At 38.1% G+C, this 22,453-nt stretch overlaps 1 protein-coding gene across 2 annotated transcripts in view; it reads right to left on the bottom strand.

Annotated features, from left to right (window-relative positions):
• NYAP2 (neuronal tyrosine-phosphorylated phosphoinositide-3-kinase adaptor 2) overlaps window positions 1-22,453 on the bottom strand; it is a 242,919-nt gene that overhangs the window by 135,122 nt on the left and 85,344 nt on the right. For both annotated transcript variants that reach the window (XM_019736641.2, XM_074314124.1), the window contains one exon: window positions 4,645-4,949. In XM_019736641.2, the coding sequence (XP_019592200.1) occupies window positions 4,645-4,949 (305 nt within the window). The remainder of the gene's footprint in view (window positions 1-4,644; window positions 4,950-22,453) is intronic.

Raw genomic sequence — 22,453 nt, 5'->3', positions numbered from 1 at the left:
TTTTTTAGGGTTTCTAAAATGTGGAGGTACTTGACATTTAGTAAAACTATTTTTTCATTACAATAAATATTTAAAATTATATTAACGTCACAATACTATGACCAGATTTTTATACCCGGGGAATACTTCCCTGTATATTTGGGTCATTGTGTAAAATTGTAAGCCTCTAACATGTAGAACATGTGTGCCTGTGGCCTTTCTTTCCTTCGCCTTTTGTTTTTAATATATGTGCTCCTCCCAAACAAAATGTCATGGTATTCAGGCCTATGATACCAATCACTCTAGGTGGTAATCACACTTGTGTAATAGTGTAAACTTATATTTGTAGAGAAACTGCTTTTGACCACGCTCCATGGTAGACATTACCCCACTGGGTTGTCCTAAGGCTGTGAGGGAGGCAGCACAATCATCGTTCCAGTTCTTTATAATCATTTTAAAGGTAAGGGAACTGTCTCATTGGATCACTTGCCCAAAGCCAATGTTTGCACGTTGATTCCAAGTACAGTGTCTTCTGCCTGTGCCACAGAGTCTCTCTAACGATGACACTGAGGAATGGGGAACATGGTTTACCTAAAAAATGGGAACAGTGGATGTGAGGTTGCAGGGTCCCTGCTTTTCTTTGGATCATATATAAGACTCAGCTTGATAGAACGTTCATCCTTCCTAGTTAACTTGCTTTATTTCATCTCATATTTCCTCAAACTAAGCAGGTACCACATGAAGGCAATAGAAAAGGGCAATTATTGCAACTTTATCTCCTGCACTGTATAATTTTTAAAGGGTTTATTGTAGAAGGTTCTATAGAATAGTAAATATATGTTTTTAATGTGGCAGAATTACAATTTTTCAAAACTAAATTATACTTTTCTTGGTATGTAATTTTTTTTTTTTGGGGGGGTTGTGTTCATCATTAAGCTTTCTTTCTTTCTTTTTTTTTTTTTCCCCCTATTCTGAAAAGCTGTTTCACCACAAGTCCAGTTCTTTTTAACTTCTATCCACAGGGAAGTCATAATCCCCTGGTTAAATAGAAGCTGGTTACCATGGAAATAATTCTAAGGCCACTGAATCAATATTTTGATTTTGCTGACATTTAATGTGAAAAGACAGACTAAGATTTTAAAAAGTCATTTTTCATCTTTGTTATAATTTTGATAGCTAGAAAAATTTAAAGAAAACATATGCTCTGTAATGAACTCCAGTTAACTCACGATCATAAAGAACTGAGAATCCATAAAAGAACAATCTACATATTTATATAATTTTGGCTTTGAGTACGCACATATAAATGCATGCATTTGGACTCAAGATTTTTTCCCCATCTCTGAACTGAGCCAGGATTCTCTCCTGTTGTTATAGTAGTTATAAATTGGTAGAAGAGATTTGAACGTATCCAGTTTTGTAATTGCCTTTTGATTAAGTGTTCTGAAGAGGAGGTGAAATCTGCTTTGAGAATCACTCTTCTGTAAAAGTCGACCATTTCTGTACCAGATCCTAACAGTCCATCTGGTCCACTGACCATCCTTAAAGATGGACTACAGCTGAAGGCTCCCCAATCTATCTTCAGAGCTCCCTTGGGAGAGCACTGTTGAAACTGGACCTACTGTATAATAAACCTCACCACCCATCAAGTAGTTTTCCAAGTCTAACTTGAGTCTTTGCTGCTACTGTAATTGTGTCACTGTCTCCTCTTTTATCCTCAGAAGAAATAAAGTTAACAGAGCTGCTGTCTTCTGTTTGCTAACCAGCTATTTGGTAACCTAGATCTTTGGATGATGAAAGGATCGGAATGAATTATAAGCTTCACTACCTCAGGAATTAGTTACCTCAAACATTCCAAATGAATGGGGACAGTTCTATTTTTAAGACAATTGAATCGCCAAGCAAATGTTTCTTCCATGGAAGCAACATCATAGGTTTCTGTTTACATCACTATAAATACCCCAGTTGCCCCTCCCCCAGGGGGCTATTGTGAGGCATCACACATTTGGTAATTATACAGTCTTTGACACGGGTCCAGGAATGTTTCCAGCGTCATTCCACCGCTTGATAACACACTCCTTACTGGCTGCTTTCCTTGTCTGTTTCATCTCTCCTCTCCTCATCGGATGGCTTTTTATTCCTTTTTATTATTGCATCTTACTAGATTACTTTCAGGCCTTCTTCATTCAGAGACCACTGTTCTAAATTACTAACCTTTAGCAAACAAGGTAATGTAACTGATTATATAGTTTTTCTGGCAGTAAAAACAAGAGAGGGGTGACTTCTGGAAACAGGATTACAGAAAATAAAGAGAAATAAAAGGCATTGTGTATCAGTATCAGAAAAACCTAAGGACAATATTTAAAATGTTCAAAAAGCAGATATCTAGGGCCTTTTAGTGTGTGAATAAGTCAACGAAACACCTAAAATGTTTCTAAAAGCATCAATGTGTTACAAGTTGAAGGACATACTGATGACCTTGAATCATGAGAAGAAATAATCAAATTTCTAATCTACCCTAAGGCAGCAGGAAAAAAAAAAGCAGTTACATAAATAGATAGACACACATTCATTGCAGTACTATTCATTATAGCAAACCAAACTGGAACAAAATTAAGGGTGCAAGAAGATAATGATTAAGTAAAATATTATGAGGTACACTTCTGTCCTTAAAAATGGTGTTTCTTAGCAAATTGAACACCATGGAAAATAATCACAAGAGAATAAGTGAAAATACAAAACACATGACTCTATGCACTATGATTTCAATTTTGTAAATATGCATACACATACATGTCATTCATATTTGTATTCTCACACACATACACATACCCATGATGCATTTTTGCATACATGTGTAGTAGGAAAACTGAGCATAAGTGGAGATTTATCATGTGGAATGGATGGATTCGCGTCATCTCCCGGTACTTATCTGTATTGTTCAGTATGCAGAGTATGCTTCAGTATGCTTTTATTTTTTGGCTACATGGGCACTTGGGCACAAATACAGGAAAAAAAGGAGAGCTGAGAGGAACGGAAGATGTGGGACATGCCTCACAGGCACCACAACTCATGGACTAGGATGAAACTTCTGTGGAAATATTAGACCAGAAGATCAGGGAGATTTCATGATGGACTGGGTGACAAAGAAACCTGCCCAGGTGAGGAAAGATCCATCTTGCTTCCACTCTCTCCTGCAAACCACTGTGAAACTGTGTACGCTGGGGACCCAGGGAAACCTGCTGTGGAGAATGTCTGGGACAGGCAGGGTGCGGGCGGGAAAGGCCACCCATAACCTGGTACAGCCATGCTCACAGACTGGCACCAGCAGCACGGAGAATCTTAAAGCATTTGCCACAGCTAACATATGAAAATCTAAACAGGCTCGGATCAAGACACACTTGAGACTGCTCTCCTACCAAGGGGCTCTCAGGAAAAACTCAAGAAAGCTGAAAGTTATTTCTTCAAGCAGGGGCTAAAGAGCTGATGACATTTCAGGTTAACATGACCTAATTTATATTCATAGACCAGCAAGGAGACTGAGATTGATTTGATCAGTGTATTTCATAGCTGAGGGAAAATATAGTTGCAGGTAGAAATTAGAGACAGAGATTAGAGACCGAAATACATATACACACATATATACATATATGAATATGAATATATAAATATGCACATATGAATATGAATATGTATATATGTATATACATATGTATGTGTGTGTGTGTGTGTATATATATATATATATATATATATATATATATATATATATATGTATATACCGTGTTTCCCCGAAAATAAGACCTAGCCAGACAATCATCTCTAATGCGTATTTTGGAGCAAAAATTAAAATAAGATCCAGTCTTATTTTGTTAAAATACAATATAATATAATACCAGGTCTCATATTAATTTTTGCTCCAAAGGATGCATTAGAGCTGATTGTCCAGCTAGGTCTTATTTTCAGGGAAACAGGGTAGATATGCTGGGGATGCCAAAAAAAAATGTATACACATTTTAAGAGATGCTATCTGTATATTACTTTTCAAAGTTGAAATGACCTTGACAATTTTGATGAATACTGACTAGCTATTTTGTAGAATATAACGATTCGAGTCATTGATATACATTGAGTAAGACAATCTTAATACAGCTTTTTCCTTTCTTAAAACATGTAGACACACTCTATTTGTTTGGCACCCTGTGTGTATATATATTCACTGAAAGGAAGTACACCAAAATGTAAAAAATATGATTAATTGTTTAAATGATTACAATTTTTTCTTCTTTATATTTTCCTATATTACAAGGTTCCTCTAATAATCACATAATACTTTAATAATTATGTAAGTAATACTTATAAAAGCAAGAAAATATAAATTTTAGGTATCTTTCTAGGCAAAATAATTCCCTAATGATTTGAAGCTTTGAGGGGGTAAGAAAACACATATTATCTTTCTGATGAATTAAATACATGTTCCTGGGTATCTTTTGACCACACCTCAATAACTAGCCTTCACTTCAGCTAGATTCCTCCATTCCTCTTTCCTGGGGCCTCAGAGAGACAGACGCAGGGTTATGTGTCCCAGGGAGGAAGGCAGATGCTTGCTAACCACGTGTTGACTGCAGTGTTTTTTCTAGACAAAGTGGGCATGGGGTGTTTTACCTTCGGTCCGCTCGGGGGCTTTCCCGCTCTTACTGGTGGTGGTCGTGCTGTTGACGGTCTCCGACGACGTGCTCAGCTTGGTGCTAGGGTCCCGCTTGGGCTTGGGGGGTGGTTGTCTCCGGGAGCCACAGCTGCTGTCATCATCTGTGCCCCCAACCGAGTGCAGAGACTGTGACCTCACGGAAAAGCCACTGGAACAAGGATGAGGAAGTCTGTCCTGAGGAGCCGGCATGGTCATGAATCCCATGCGGAAATGTTTGCCCACGTAACTTCCTTCGTGGCCTCGCCCTACTTCTGCACCTATGCTGTAAAAGAAAGCAGACCGAAATCCATGGAGATCAATTGAGCCAGGATATGCAAGGCCATGGATACAAGCATATTTATAATAGGTGATAGTTCCAATTTTAACTTCAGACTGGTGAAGAAACATTTCCATTAGCGTGAAAACACTCTATACTTTTGCACTAAATATCTCAGCAGATAGAACCTGACTATAATCAGGAATCCTAACAAACACTTAGTCCCAGCTATCTAAGTATCCTGGAGCCCAGATGCTCTCCAACCAGTATTCCAAATCAAAAAGATACAGCACAGCACAGTTGATCTTCAATCACTTTCCTTTACTTTGAGGTAAATCTTAAGAAGTGGCTTCAAAACTAAACAAGAATTCCATGACAATGAGCCATAGACTGCCTTCGGGCACATGACTGAGGCCAAGTGGGCAGCACTTGAGACTCTCCTTCCCCAGTTGTCAAAATCATCCCCACTTTTACTTGGTTTACATAGTGAGAAAAACAAAACAAACAACAACAAAAGGAGGTACTGTTACCAAATACAAGGGGAAAGAGACAGAGGAAGGGAGGAGAAAGTAAAGAAAGGCAGAAGAGGAGGAGAGGGAGGGAGGGGAGGAAGGAAGGAAAGAGGAAGGAAAACAAGAAGGAAGGAAAGAAGGAAGGGAGGGAAAATGCTTGTTTAAATCAGTGAAGGAATTGTCAGCCCTTTTTCAATATTCCAGAATCCTTCATTTATACCAGAAACTTAGTTCTACTAATAAGCTAGCCTCACAGAATAGAAGATTGACATCTGATAAAGAGGTGGAGTTAAAATATCATCTGATTCTAGGATAGTTCTAAAGACCTCATAAATATTCAGAGCATACAAAGTTCCCAAATCTAAGGTTCTTAAATTTTACATAGGAAAGTTTGAACAAAAATGTAAAAACATAAGAAATCTCTCTCAGTTTGAAGCTCAACTAATCATATAGGAAATGACTCGTAGGCCCTTCTCTCTGCCACTAAGTAAAGTTACTGTTTTATGAAGAAAATTGACATGAACGTCAATGTGAATTTTTAAAAGAGACAATTTTCTAGAGTTTAGCTCTTGTCTCCATTTATGTCTACCCATCAATTAAGGAAACGGAAAAAGAGACAGTATTAGAAATATGTGACTGATTTTCTTAGACATATAAAAATGGTAAAAAGTATCTTGTAGTATATGAATTTTGGAAACCTATTGAGTCTACCTGTCCAGATATAAGTTTACTTAGACCTTTTTTTTTTTTGTTATTAACTTTCATTTTATCTGACTGCCTTCATAACTTGCCGGAATTCAAGGTAAGATTTTGCATTTCTCTTTACTATATTTTCATGTCATTATTATGTGTGTCATGAATTTATTATTTATGTAGGAACAATAACTGAAAATGAGGTTTCTTTCCCCCCTCTTCAACTGAGGACTTCTGACAATTATATGACCATTGTGGACTGAGCCAGCAAAGATTCAAAAAGAACATGAGATTGATTCCGGTATGCAATTCCAACGACAACTTGCCCCTTAATTAAAAATATGTTTTATGTCAAATTCATTTTTTTCTGAATACTTTGAGTCAATACTCCAACACTACATATACCATCATTGCAAAACAAAATAAAGGTGGCTGGAAGCTCCATACACTAATTAGAGCAATGGATATCCAGAAGCTTGAATGAAATGAAGGGACAGCTGAGTGGAGGTTTTCACATCATAGTGGTAAGCATCCTGTCTGTGAGGTGTTTTCGTGATTTTTTGTGCTTTCAAGAGCATCCATCCAAACAAACAGACAAACAAACTAGAAGCTCACTCAAATGAAATGATTTGTGCAAAATCAAGAATTTAAGGGAGAATAGAGGTGCATGAGTGGGGGATGGGTGTGGTGGAATGGGAAGGTTTCTCTTTGATTTGTAATGATTGCGGCCTTTACCTTCCTCACAGAAGACATTTGATTTCATCTAACTTTGATGTCAATCATTTTGCATCCTCATGTCGTTTCCTTATTCCTGTTGCCATATCACTGAGCAAAAGGTGCTTTAAAGATTTACTTCGACAGCCCTCTCATTCCCAGTAACATAGTCACATGGGAGGATTAACGCATGTGTTAATGCACACAGGGATTTATGAGACAGTGACTAGGAATAATTGCATCAGCAATTTCTGTTACTTTTGACCTAAATAGGGCCTGCACCTTTTCCCTAACAGATAATTAGTTTTGCAGTTTCACTTCCAAATTACATTGTTTCAGCATAAAACAATTTCATCTAACCCTCTATGCTTTTGTTCATATATGTACGTGTACACACACACACACACACACACACACACACACTAGCACACTAACACTTCTTCCATAGAGTAATTCAGTGTAAGCTTCAAACTATAGCGGGTCTCGGGTACAAGTGTAATTTGACCAGACTGTAAATGTAGGATGAATAAATGGGGTAAGACATTGGTTTCAAAAACCATTGTCCAAGGCAAGGCTAAGGGTAAGCAATCAAGATTATGGTACATCTAGATTCAAGTGACCAGTAAAGACAATTAGTCTAAAGCAAACTGAAGATTGTGGAGCGTAACATACAACCGATTCCTGAATGTACTATAGGCACACACGGAGTTTTTAAAATGTGCAGACTCCTGGACCCATACTAAGAGCAAGTACTGAATTGTAGCAGTTGAATCAGAATCTCTGATTCTGTAGACAATGAGTGTGTTTTTAAAAATTATATCCAGCTGTTTCTGATATCTCCAATCCAGAGACCCCGAGAACCATTAGGAAGAAAAGTTAGAGCCATTAGTGAGCAGATATCTGTTAGGCAGAAACACCGAAGGAGACACAAACATCAGAAAGTGGCACAAAGAAGACGTGCCAAAGACCAGGCAAAGTATCGCAGAAGAGAAGAGAGGCAATGTATTAGCGCGCGTTAGGTTACGCTGCAGTAACAAGCAGTCACCAGTTCTTACAGATCTACAACAACAGAGGTTTAATTCTTGCTGGTATTAATTGGGTTGGCTGTGCATCAGCTGCAGCTCTGCTCCACATGTTTTCTTTATTCTAGGATCTAGTCCCTACTGAGATATGTTCTCATAGCAGAGTGAGAAAAAGACTCACTGAACTGCCCAGTATCTCTCAAAGTTTTTGCTTAGATGTGGCACAGAATGTTTCACTCACATTCCACTGGCTAAAACCAGTCTTATGGCCAAGAGTGATATTGATGGGGTGGGGATAAATTCTCCTCCAACAGAAAACCACAGCAACTTACACGGCAATATGTGGGGGTGAATAATCCTCTTACAGGCAGGGGACCAAATATTAGTACAGAAGCTGTGCTATATGCCATTGAGGTCTCCCTTTAAAAGAGAAGTTGCCATGAGGAACGCAGTTAGCTGGCAACCAATGATCGAGTGGGGAAATTTGTACTTCTTATCCCCATAATTCTTAGCTCTACAGGGTTAGAGGCCCTTGTCCACAAATGGGTCACACTTTTTCTAGAAGACACAGCAAGGGTCCCATTGAACAACAAGCTATAGCTGCTTGCTGGGCAATATGAACTCCTTTCATTTAGTGGCCAGCAGGCGACAAGATGAATCTCCATTGTAGAAGAGATCATTGACCCCGATCATCAGGAGGAAACAGGGCTGCTGTCACACAGTAGGGCAGAGATAAATATGTGTGGAACCCATTTTGATACCCTCTTGCCCAATTGTGACTTTGCAAGGTTCCATGCAGCAACCTTGGCCTGAGAAGGTTTTGTTACTCGGGGTTCCAAACTCTCATGAAAGAGGAATTAGTCTAAGCCACTGAGACCAGCAGAGGCTCAGGTGGGAATGAGGTGACTGTAGAACAAATAATGAAGGGAGATACTAAGTATCAACCACAGCCCCCATAGAAACTGCAGTGATGAGGGCTATAGTTTATCACACTAACTGTTCCCTTGTAAGGTTCCCTTCAGGAAGAGTCTCTAAGGAACTATGAAAGAGTTGTTTCCCAAACTTGTAAGAGAAGAGCATCTGCTGAGCTTAAAAGGTGAATTGTGGCAGCCATCAAAGTATGGGGCTCAGAGCTCCAGCAGGAGAGAAACATCTCTAAGGATAGAAGTTAGCTGACAGCCACCAGCTAGAGTCTTCAAATCGGGGGCAGCATTTTGGTCAAGGCACTCTGCCCCGGGGAAGCTTCTAGCCAACAGCTGAGTATGTTGAGGATGGGACCTGGTTATTTCTGCCCATTGTGGGAGTCCTTTAGGGGCGACCTTTGAGTCTGAGTTCCCCTATCGGGCTGGCTGAGACCTTCGCATAGCTATACCACAGTCAGCTCTGAGGCTCTTTTTCATCCACTTTTCCTTTCCTCTCTCCTTTCACAGCTGTCAAGGCTGCATCTTGGCTTCAGGCTCGTCCTGCCCCTTTGCTGTCCCAGACATCCTCCTCAACAGATCTCTCACACTTTTAACTCCATGTAGCTTGGTGTCTGCTTTCTAGAGAGCATGAATCGACATACTTGGGAACAATCACACAATCTATGGTGTTCAGAAACCAAGGAAGAGGGAAGAAAAAGCCTAAAAACAAAGAGACCCCAGAAAGAAGAAATGCCTGTGAAAATAGGACATTCTCTTGCTTCAAGCTGAGCATTTAAATGGTGGTTAGGGAGGGAGGAATGAACTCCACTGTAGGAATACTTGGCTTGAAATGAAAGTTATGTGGGCTGAAGAAAGCAGAGTCTTTTTGCAAGAAGACTCTAACACTCAAGATAGATTAAGCCTGACACATCTCATGTTATAAAAATAAAAATAAGTTATATAATTCTGAATTTAAACAAGTACTTTTTTCTCAGAATATGTAGGCAATGTTGTGAGAGCTTGTTGTGTTGGTTAGTTTTTCTAGCATAAAACATGCAAAAAAAATAATAATAATATATTGCTTAAATCAGGAAGGTTGTTTTCCCAGAAGTAATTGATAAAATATTTGTAAAGTTCTCCCCCAAACAATGTTAAGACCTGGGCAATTTTACTCTGGAATCACTGAGCTGTGGGCTGCATCCCAGTACCATCATTTATCAGCCGTACAACATTCACTGTTGAGCCCTAAGATCACGTCCTTAGCTGTTATATAGTGGTACTGTCCTCATGGAATTGTTATCAAGTTTACCTGATATGCTACATATAAAGCACTTAGCACAGAGTCTAACATATAATAATCAGTCAAAGTTTTAACTTCAAAATTCTTACTTTTAAATCCTTTCCTCCTGAATGCTCTTTATGGACTCACCATTTGCATTCTACAGCTATGTCTCTGAAGAGTGGTATGTGTATGTACCATGCAACCTCAAAACCCCCCACACAGCATCAAAACAAAATCGTACATTTAAATCAAAGTATTGAGATAATCTAGGCAAATATAGTCCTCATGCTCTAAACTTGCAACTCATTTCAGTTTTTCCAAGCATCTGTTGATCAGGACTGACAAGGAAAGCTACAAAACAAGAACTTCAAAACTGCTTCGCCATTGCTATTCAACAGAGATTGTTATTTGTCTTATGGTCTGCTTGAAAAACCATCAGCATTAATGCTGTGTGCCTCTTCCTGAGAACTATTTCCTTTTGGAGATGAAAATACAACCCCTGAGAAGGGAGAGCTACCAAGGTGAGATGTCATCGCTAAGAGTGACAAGGTTGTAACTTCTGTGTGTGATTTTGAAGCAAACATGCCAATATTTCATAGCAGAGTCTTCCTTGAGGACCACTGGAAAAAACAGACTCTCATTCCATAGATATATCCTCTTTCAAGCATATCCACTAGGAAATTGGAATATAAACTGAAGGATTACCTAGAAGTTTGCTAGCTTGGATGTTTTCTTTTTCTGGATCAATTCTGTGAAGCTGAGTTCAAAAATCTATCTGTGACATTGATGTGTAATGCAGTATTTCTACTTTGGCGAACTTCTGAACCACTTGTGATTGTTTTTACTGTTGGTTTTTCAAGAAAATGTATAGATCTGGTATTAGGGAAAGGGCACCTTTAACCATAAAGTAAATGAGGAAAATCTGAAAGTAAAATGGAGGCTGTAGCTGTAAAGGAGATAATGAAATTTGCCAGTGGGTGAGTTGACCACTGTCATCTGCTAACTATTCAAATCTTTCATGTCAGGCATTTTACTCTGAATGAATAAAGGAAATCAATATTTAGACTTTATTCATTAAAATTATGACTTTCAAATTTTATTTTGACGCTGCTTCCCTCTTGCCTGATCTTTAGATACGCGAGGCCAAACGCCAATGACTCTGTCCTGCCCAGAGAGTCCCCTCCGGCCCAGCCCACCAGAGGGACTCCTGTTCCAAACATGCTCCCTTTCTCCCTCAACAGTGGCCTCTTCCAGGTATCATTTCTGGCGAAGGCAATCTAGCCCTTGAAAAATTACACATGATAGGAGCCAAGAAATCAAGGTGTTATGCCTTTTCCTATTTTGACAGGCAATATACTTCAACCCAAAGTCAGACTTTAAGAGTTATAATTGATTACATCTGCCACATTGTTTTGGCCGATGGAACTCATCCTGCACGTCATCGTCTCTACACTCATTTCAGCCCCACTGGGGCCTTAATGAGTACAAGTGGCTGTTCACATCCGCTCACCTTCAGTTTTGTGAGGGCAGATGTCCTGGCTTCTTGCTCAGCACGACAGTCACTAGCACATTGTGTGTGCTCAAACATGCTTGTTTCATGAAGGCAAAATAAAGAAAGGATGACCACTTTGGTGATAGAGAGAGGGCTTAGTTAGGGAATCTGTGACATTAGTCATGTGTGATTCCCACGGATTCATTCTTCCTACCCTGGGTAATGGAAATTGCTGTGTAGAGACCAACCTCCTTCCTCTCAGTCCAGAGCATTACTCAGACTCAACCAATCAACCATTAGACACGTGGCCACCATGACCATTGCAGGGACCAGCAAATGCCTCAAGTAAGTCCAACCAGAGTAAGTGCTGGACACTGTGTGGAAGCCCATGCCCCCCATCCCTCTTGCCACCCTGCAGGAAGATTGGTGGGACCAGGTCTGTGTGGCATTGCAGAAGACCTGGATCTAGTTATGCCAGTAGCTAAGTCTATCCTAGGACCCTGCAGTTATGTCAACTACTATATTCCATGTTGTTGAAGCCAAATATATTGGGTTTTCTGACACTTGCTGGAAAAAGTCCTGTGAACTAGGGTAATGCACTAGGTACTAAATAAACATCATTGGCTGACTTGTGTCAGAAAGTGCAGGAAAGGATTAGAAATGGTACAGAGCAGGAAACAAATACAACAAACTAATTATTGCTTTGAGAAGGGCCTTCCTATTTAACACTATAAATAAAAATAATTAACTGCTTTGTATGCTTGTCCCATATATATATATTTTTTAAATCATGCAGTATACTTTGATGTGGAAACTTGGCTCCAGTCAAATTAAACTGTGTTCATATTTTCTTCCAAATTGTTCACTCACCATTACCTTTAATGGCTTCCCCGGGCCCCAATTGCTCATTCACAGCCATAATCTGTGAATTTCTTTGCCGTAGGCTCAAACATTCATTTTCACCACTTCATATCCTCAATAATATCTATTTTCTACTTTTGTGCTCCTAATATCTTGACGCTCCTAGGTTTTTGTTTTTTGTCTTTTAGACGTGAATTTCCTGTGTCCAGCTGTTTATTGATGTTTCTTGCATCTTAAGGTCAAGTGGAAAAAGGGGAGTCTTTATACACCTTTTTAATAAATGCTGTAGTTTACTACTGTAGAAATAGAAAACAAAAAACAAAGCCACAGAATTTTAGAAAGCTGTGCCAAAGGGAGGGACTCAGTTTTCATTAGCTCTAGATATTATACTTAAAATTGATATTTTTAAGCATTAAATACGTTATTTCTTCTTGCTTATATTTCAACTCTGCCCCCAAATTTTGTACGTATCTCAGAAACAATATGAGATATGTAATCAACCGTTGACTAGCAACTTAAATTTAGGTAGGAGGCACATACTTTCTGAGCCACCGTTACCTTTATAATGAGGGGAAATACTTCTCAGGTTGTTATAAGACATTAAAATAAGATACAAAATTTCAAAAGCACCTAGTAAAGTGGCCAGTAGAAGTAAAAGCTAGACAAAAATAATTTATCTTCCCTACCTTCCTGCTTTGCCAGGAAACTCTCTGTCAATTTTCAACTTTCTCTTCCCCACTACAAAATAGGCATTTTAATGTTTCCACCCTATGGTATTGTAAAGCAGAATATTCTAACAATGTACATGCATTTTGCTTATTTCTGTAAGAGGACTTTGACAGTAATTACCAGGCAATATACTTCCAAATCCAAATTGGGGGAGGGGAGGTTATTTTCCTGGAAAGTTAAGGAAAAGGAGCAAAACTAAATAATTTGTTTTTTTCTTCCATAATTGTTAGGTATAGTATAGAGTTAGTCAAATCAATTGAATAAACTTTATGGTTATTTCTGACAATACCCCATGATAATTCAAAATTTGTATGAACGTTAGGGCTCAGGGTAACCATGACTAAGGAGTTTTGCTTCAAAAACAAATGTGCAATTATTCATCACAAAGTGCTTATCTCTGAGAGATTAAGGTGGATATTACTCCCCATTAATTTGATGCTTAGTCATAACAATAAAGCGGGGGAGGGGAGTTAGAATGGGGAGTTGAGAGATTTTATTTTTTAACCTTTGTCAAAATTCATTTTATTCACTTCTATAGTTCTAAAGAGGCAGGACTGAAACATACTACTTATTAAAGCCAGAATACATTCTATGGAACATTTTTAAGAGACTTATTTTTACTTGAAACATGACAAGTGCATTTAAGATTAACATATGTTATTATCTATGGTACTTTGGAATCTAAAATTAAAATATTCCTTATTCTACACATAAATAAAACATTTCTACTCCTTAAAGTGTCATGGCTTGAAGAAGAGAGGGTATATGGAAAGTTCAAATCAAGTCATGATATTCAGATTCCACTTAGGATATAGTTTACAGAAGTTCACATCGTGGGAGATCTTTTCCAAAAACTCAACCGAAGAAGGGGAGTCTCAGGAAAATATACTTTATTTGTGTCTTCAAAACTGACATAAGCTTTGAATATGGTTTGAGAAGATGCCAAGTTTTTACAAATGAGTTTAGCTAACCATATGTGGCTCCTTTTTTCCACTTAGAAGTCGAAGCTAGAAATACAGAATGTTAACATATAATGACTTTGAACTTCCTGAGCAGAAGGGGCTAACAATACCAGTTTAAAGTATAGGAATGGGTTTGACTTTCTAAAGGTATAATTTTTATGGCGGAAGAAACAACTTGCTGTCAAGGCATTTAATTTATTTACTCCCTATTTATTCACAGATATCTGAGTATCTACTCTTTGTCAGTTAGTGACCAAGACACAGTGGGCAGTGTCCTCAGGTGATCACAGGCTATTGAACTAGCGTGACTTCTGCGCCCTGTGGCCAGAGGTTCACTCAGAGGAAGTCTCCAGCAGGTGCAGTGGGGCCCTAACCAGGGTGAGGGTCTGGGAAGTCCCGTGGGAGGAAGTGGCTTTTCAGCTGATGCAGAGCATGAGTAAGACTTAATCAGATAAGGGAGAGAAGTGAAGAGAATTTGTTACTGACAGTTGAGATCTAGAGAAACTGAGAAATTATAGGGAGGTATTTGGGCGGAATTTGATGGGATCTTGTTTGTCTTGGATTTCCAATGTCTTGGATTAAACAATCTTTAGCTCAAAGAGGGTACCTGATAAGTATTTATTAATTCAATGAATGGAGAAATGTATGATTGGAACTAGTTCAGAAATAACTCCCAGGTTTCTTAAGCACCAGATGAACAATTGTGATAGTTAATAATATTCTGTTCCATTTCCCCTTTTCCTTCATTTGCCATTTTCTTAATTTATGATGATGGAGAAAGGAAAATTCAGTGAATACTCATACACTCTTAATTCTCATCCTTGTTATAAGAATCTGAATGCAGAGATCAGCTTACTCCCTCCTCTCCATCTCCACTGGCCGGCTTTGGTTTCGGTGCTCATTATTTCTTGGCTAAATTAATGCAATTGCCTCTTAGCTGATATTTTCCTACAGTGCTGCCAGATTTATCCTTGTAAATGCAGATTTGCTCATGTCACTCGCTAAATTAAAACCCTTGGAAAGCTTTTCCATTTTTTCAGGCTAAAAACCCAAACTTATGTGACATACAAGGTTTTTAAAGATTTGAATCTTATACCAAGTCTCATCTATAACATGTTCCCTCTTTGACCTTTAGATCCCTCTATTCTAACACATTCCCATCTTAACTTTGTTCCAGAATGTTGATTCTAAAGTCAAGTCCAAGACTGACCAGATGCCAAGTGCGGCCATGAGTCTTGAGGATATAGACAGGATGAGTCACGACCTCAGCCAGTAGTCATGCTGTTCTCTCTGCCTGAACTAAATCATTCCTTTAGCTAAGTCATATTTTAGGACCTAATTCAGATGTGCTTTTCTTGAGGAACATTTCCATGAGCAGCCAGGCTTTCTCAGTGTTGAACCCAGTGCCCCACCTCTAGGCTGTTGTAAGGCTCTGTGCTTCTTCATATTAAAACACCTCCTTTAGGGAACGCTGCAGCTGTCATCTGTGAGTTGGTCTCCTCTACTGGTCAGATCCCAGAAATACTTTGCAGTTTAAAGAGTTATGGTGGTGAAAAAAATACACTAAAGAAAGATCAGGAAATTCTACGCATGCATTCATAGAATCATTGTAAAAAAAATGAGCTATCAATTTAAAAAAAATACACTGCAATTTTATCTTCTATGTCAAGCCAGAATCATCCAAGGTCTTTCTAAATAATATATTTGAATTATATGAATGCAACTTAAGGTTACCCTCCTTAAAAGTTAAGATAATTCTATACTTACAAATGTACACACATCAAAATCAGTGTTTCAAAGCTTTAAGACTCATCAGTTTTGGTAAACCCAAGTCCTTCAGTAGAGCACATGAAGGTCTTTTTCACTGAGAAGATTGTTGTCCTCTAAGGAGATGTCCCTTTGTCCCTTTCTCCTCTCCAGCTCTGAATATTTACATATCATTATCTACCTACTCTTTCTCTGGTTTTCTGATTTGATCTCCGTCACCCTGATTTTCTGACATACGTTAATTCTTCCTCTTTATTGGCTTATTCTCATCAGCAGCCTCAAACACTGCAAACCATTCCACGACCCCCTTTCTTCAGAAACACTTTTTCTCAAATACTTGTGAGCTCCTACCCTATTCCTCTCATTCTTCATCTCTTCCTTCTTTTCACTCTCCTTCCCTTCCTTCGTCCCTTTTATTCTTCTTTCCTTCCTTCCTTCTCCCTCATTCACTTATTAAATCATTCATCTTTAATTCACAAATACTTATTCAGCATATATTTTGTGCCTAAAGCTCTTTGAGGTGAACTTTTAAACCAGGTGTGAAAGCCTGGTCTTCTTGTGACTGGTCCACAAATCACACCCTCTCTGTATCTGTTGTTTCTGACTTCTACCATCAAGATGTCTACTAAAATGGTCCTGTTAAAAGTCACTTTTCCTTGCTAATTCCATAATCTAGGAGGTTTGCTCTCTTCTCTGTCTAGATTCTTCTTAGTCTCTTTAGAGATGTTTTCTCTCATCTAGACCACAGCTTCTTTCTGGAATGTCCAATTTTCCTTGGCTTCCCTGATATTGTTCTCTCCTATTTCTCGTCTTTCTGCTTGTTCCTACTTGGTACCTTCACTGACTTCTCTTCTTGACCTTCATGCTTCAGTATAGGCCAAGGTTGTTTCTACTACTCTCCTTTCTCTGTACTTGGCCTAGAAAAACATCAACTTTTAAGACTTCAAGGCTTTATATTATTTACATGATTTCTCAAGCTAATATTCTATTTTTCTCTGCATTCCAAGACATACATTTGCCCTCCTAGCAAAATGCTGGATATTTCCAAGTGGACGTTCCTTTGGCACTTGAGGTCAATATGTTCCAAAACAAATTCAGCATCATCTCCTATTTTTCTCTATTGAACCTTTCTCTTGAATAGCATCATCACTCTCTCAGCCACAGAGAAAAAACAAAAAAACAAAACTAAACTAAAAAAAAAAAAAACACTTCCAAATAATTTGACATCAATATTCTTGCTATACACTCATTCAACTGGCTAACAGATTCTTCCTCTTCTCCCTGGATCTCACATCTGTCTCCTATTTTCCAAACCATCTACAAGGCTTTACTAACTTTTTGGTCTTGGCTACTAAATGATATCTTACTTGGATTCTCTATTTTAATGTTCCCTTACACTGCACATTAACCTGAACAAATAGTCCTGAAAAGGAAATAGGATTACTTTATTCCCCTTTTTCAGAGTCTTCAGGATTACCCAAAAATAGAGTCCAATTCCTCTGTAAGGCAATTGAGATTTTGTATGATGTGGCCCAACTTCCTTTCCAGCTTTGTCACATTACCCACTCACACAATTCTGTCCCACTGGGATAAACTTCCTCTTCAAACTACATCTCCATTTAAAAAAAAAGTATTTCAAATTCACCTAAATTGAATGTCACTTCCTCCCTGAATCTTTCATCAATACTCTCTCTCTTCTCTGGCTTGAATTTCTTTTGTATTATTATTATTTTTTTTTTACATTCTGCCTTATATTATAGCTGTATATTCAAACGTGAGATTCTAGAATTTTTGAGGAGAGGGATTAAATTGTGTACGTTCCTTTATCTACCATGGAAGCATGTATGCTTCTTTGAGCAAGAAAAGAAAAGTAACATGTAAATGTTTAACGATTTAAATGAAATTTAGACATTAATTAAAAGGAATATATAGTTAAATATTATAACTCATTATTTCCAGGTATATAGAAATTAAAGGGATACAACTGTGTAGAATGTTGCTTCACTAAAATAAATCTGGCAGCTGATTTTTTTTTTTTTTTTTAAGAAGTTTGGCTTGGAAGGAAGTGAAGAGATAAAGTGAAATATAGAGAATAAGATTTGTCACCCAGAAATCCCCAACCCCTAAAGAGAACTGAGCTCAAGACCCACAATTGTATAGTCAAGCCACTATTTTTTTTTTCCAGGAAGTACCTGCAAAGTGGAAAAACATCCGTAATCTGTGAATCTACAGATAAAGACACTATTAACCTTACACACACGCGCGCGCGCGGGCGCAGAGCACACACACTATTTGAAATATTTCTATTAAAAATGTAGCTAACATACAATATATATTAGTTGCAGGTGTGTACCATAGTTATTCAACGTTTACATACATAAAGAAGTGATCACCATGATAAATCCAGCAACCACCTAACACTGTACCACAGTATCTCAATATTATTCACTATATTCCCTATGCTGTACATTACATCCCCTTATGTTTTGTTTCATACCTGGAAATTTCGACCTCTTATACCCCTTTTTAATTTTTTTTCAGTCACAGTTGACATTTAATATTATTTTGTATTAATTTCAGGTGTATAGCATAGATGGACCTGGAGGGTATTGTGCTAAGTGGAGTATTTCAGACAGAGAAAGATGGATGCAATGTGATTTAGCTTATATGTGGAATACACAGAACAAAAACAAACAAAACAGAAACAAAGTTATACAGAAAATATTTTGATGGTTGCCAGATGGGAGAGGGATTGTAGGAGACAAAAGGGAAGGGATTAAGAAGTACATATTGGTTGTTATACAGCAGTCATGGGGATGTAGGATACAGCAAAAGGGATATGGTCAATAATATAGTAATAACTATGTATGGTTCACACACATTTTTTATCCACCGTACTTAGGAGATTCTGTTTCTAGATCTGCTCCTAAATCATTGTGTGACCACTAGAGAATTCATTTCCAAATAGATTCATTCATTTATCAAATAGGGTGGTAATACCTTACCCAATGATCCCTCAGGAAACTTGTGGCTTAAAATGAGATAAACAAGTTTATATTCATGAGGTGTTTTCCCGTTTAACAACAACAACAATAGCAACATTTCATATATCCTTCTATTGAACACACTGCCTTGGGAAACTGATAAAGCTTAGAATTAATACCCCTTGACATTTTTTAAAGTCTATTTTTTTAAAAAAAGAAAAGCATTACTGCAGTTCTAAAAACCATCTTTCCATGCCTTCTCCACATAACCAAGGTGACATGTAAATGTGAATCACCAGAGATACTGCTTAAGAGCCAAATACTAGGCATAGATACATTAGTTACTCTAAATGGAGTGGCCAGTGAGCTCTCCTTATGCACAGCAGGTTGCACAGCAGTTTAATGCATCCAAATGTAATAACATGATAGAATGACATACAGATGCTATGGACGGCCTACGCGGAGGCCAGAAGCCTGGCCCCTGCTTTTCTAGAGTATCTTTCCCGGAACAACTCACTTTCCCTGATTGGTTTCCTTCAGAAAAGATAATTGAATCTAATGCTCTGTGTCAACGTAAGCTCTTGGATTACTCGCTTTATGGCTTTATGGTGCAGCCCCTAGGGCCTTCAGAGTCCAGTGTTAAAATGTGCCTGTGATCAAACCTCATCCTCTCCTACACATCTTTATTCACAACAAATTAGACGCTATAATCACCACATATTACAATATGCCCACAGTGCATCTTAAAATAAAAATAAACAATTTCCCCATTATAATGAATGCAGTATCTAAGTTGGCCTCATTATAATATTTATCATTCGTTATTTGTTGCATGTGACAGCACAGGGAGCCTGTGCTGTACAATAGTGAAATACATACACCCTTCAGGGTGTACAGTGTAATGCAGAGCACATTTAAATTTAAGAACTACCCTATGGAAATAAACCATTCTCATGCATGTCAAAGGGGACCAGGGAAATGTGATTCCACGGCTGCCTCACTGAAAAGGGAGCTTCTTATTTACTGAGGACTGGTTCAGTTTAAGGAGGGCAATTAACTTAATGATTATTTGGCAAAGGTTGCTTTTTATTTGTTTGTCTTTTCATTTATAACTGTCATTTGTGGGCATCTGTTCCAATTTTCTCTTAAAGCGTTGGTAAGCTTTGGAAATACAAGATTTGAATCCAGATTGGAATCACCAAAAGAAATTTTATTGCAATTCATTTAGTTTTAAAAATGGAGGATGAAACATTGCAAGTTCTAGGTAATTTTAGGAATACTATTAAGGCACAGTGTTAAATACAAACACATTCCCTGGACACTTAATTTCTCGAAATCTTCTCCTCAGAGATGTCTCTTATCTTCCCGTCTCAGCCACCACCCTCAGAAACCCGGGTCTTCTGATTACTAATAACTCCAACCCCTCCATAACCTCAATTTTAAGTATCTGTATCACTGGCTACCAACACTTGTCTTTCCAGCTCACTACCTCTGTTTGCCTCACCTGAAGTCTCCTCTGACACTTTTTGGGAACCTCCTATCCAGTGGTCTTGCAACCTTCACTGCATTCCTCCTCAACTGCTGTAAATCTTGTCTTTCTGTGTGCAGCTTACATTTTATGCTCAATTTTTATGATCACCCCCTTCATACACCCTCAACACCCCATCCCTGTGTGCAGTGGTAATGCGATGAGCATGGATATGTCCAATGTGGGGGTCACGATCCGCAAACTCAGGGAGACAGCAGGAGAGGCTGTCATCATCACATGCACAGACGACCTCAAGCAACAAACCAGACTTGGTCTGCAGCCTTGTGCTCTCATCTTTCTGCCCCAGCACTACCCGATGAGCTACTGAAGACCCATTGAAGGGAACACGCCCTTGCTCAAATGCCCACAATAGCATTTGGTTTTAAAATATTTAAAAATGTGACACCATATATATTCAATCATATCTTCTGCTGCTATGCTCATTAATATCTGTTCTCTGCTAATGACCTCCACCAAAAACACAGATACCGATTAATACATATCCAAATATATGTCCGATTAATTAATTAAACCTGTAATTATCGAAGACCTATCTGTGCTAAATAGTGTGGTTGGTCCTAGTCATTCAACAGAGAGCAAGATATTTATCTCCCTGAAACTTAGAGACGAGGAGGGGAGATAGGTGATTAAGACTGATACTCTGAAGAAAACAGTGATGTGAAAGAGAGAAATAGGGAGGACCTTCAGATGCGGGGATGAGCGAATAATTCATTTTCTGTAGAACGTATTCATTCCATTTCATCAAATTGTACTTGTACTTTAAAATCCAACATGAATTCATCCTCCAACAGGAATCAATCTATTCCCACTAGTAGCTGATTCCTCTAAACTTTTCTACTTCCTAAACCTGTAAAAGGGCAAATAGAACAGATCTTTTTTTTTTTTTCAATTTAACTCATACATTTAATTTTTTGTTCCCAAATAAAGTAAAAGTTTTTGAAGTGGGGAGGGAATCAATGCTGTTTCTTATGTTTGTTTTTAATCACCACAGGCCCTACTGTAGTCTTGAATATTTAGAAGACTGTCTTAACAGGAAAATTAATCTATGAATATGTCCTCATAACATATCAAAATAAACACATGTGTAAACTTTATGCAATGAAGGAGTTACACAAGTACTTATTACTTTAATTCTGCACAATAAGCAAATGAAGTATTTTGAAAAATCTGTGGCCAAATTGAAAGTTTTGATAAAATTAATGCATTGCTTTTGGTTGGAATTACTAGTTTGCACTATAAATAGTATAAGAAACACAGATATAAACAAGTTTCAGGGTTTCTTTTGTTGTACATTTGACATTTTTGTGAAATCTAGGCAAACAAGACCTTCCCATAAAGATAGATGTAAAAATACAATCATTATACACACAAGTTCTTGTGCAGAAACCAGTCTAGTCTCTCTCTTCTTCCCACTCTACCTCAATCCCAAAGCATCCCTAAAAAGGATGTAAATAACATTCCCCCAGACGATACCACCAAGTCCAGAAAAAACACAAAACAACAAATCATACCTTGACAAATACATGTGGAAGGCCTGTTTGCAAAGCATTTCTTTCAAACCTCTTTCACCATCTGTAGGGCCCAGTTTTCTGGAAGGAATAGAATTTCTTATCTTGATATCTGGTATCTTCCTTCACAAGCCACAATCAAATCATGGGTCAGAAATGAATGGCTAACTGGGACAAGAAGGTGAATCCAGCAGCACCGGTCACCTCGGAGTAAAGCATTAGTGACTGAACCTACACAGCTGACAGGATTTGATGTGACTAAATGCATGATGACAACAGATTCATTCTTGCCTTTTGAAGTCATCCTCAAGCGAATAATTACTTCCCATTTCTCTGCAGAGATATAGAGACGATTCACAGTAAATCAGATGACGGAAACTTTGGTTCACATCCAGTTTTGCGGGGAGACACAGTCCTTGAGTAATTTGTCTAGCTCAATGAAATTCAGTGATCTATGTGTCACATTCTCTCACATTAGGGGAGCTGCCAGTGTTGCCACTAACTTGAATTAATAAAATATATATTTTTTTGTA

The sequence above is a fragment of the Rhinolophus sinicus genome, linkage group LG01 (assembly GCF_036562045.2).
Source record: "Rhinolophus sinicus isolate RSC01 linkage group LG01, ASM3656204v1, whole genome shotgun sequence".
Lineage (NCBI taxonomy): Eukaryota > Metazoa > Chordata > Mammalia > Chiroptera > Rhinolophidae > Rhinolophus > Rhinolophus sinicus.
This window is presented reverse-complemented; position numbering and strand designations above follow the sequence as displayed.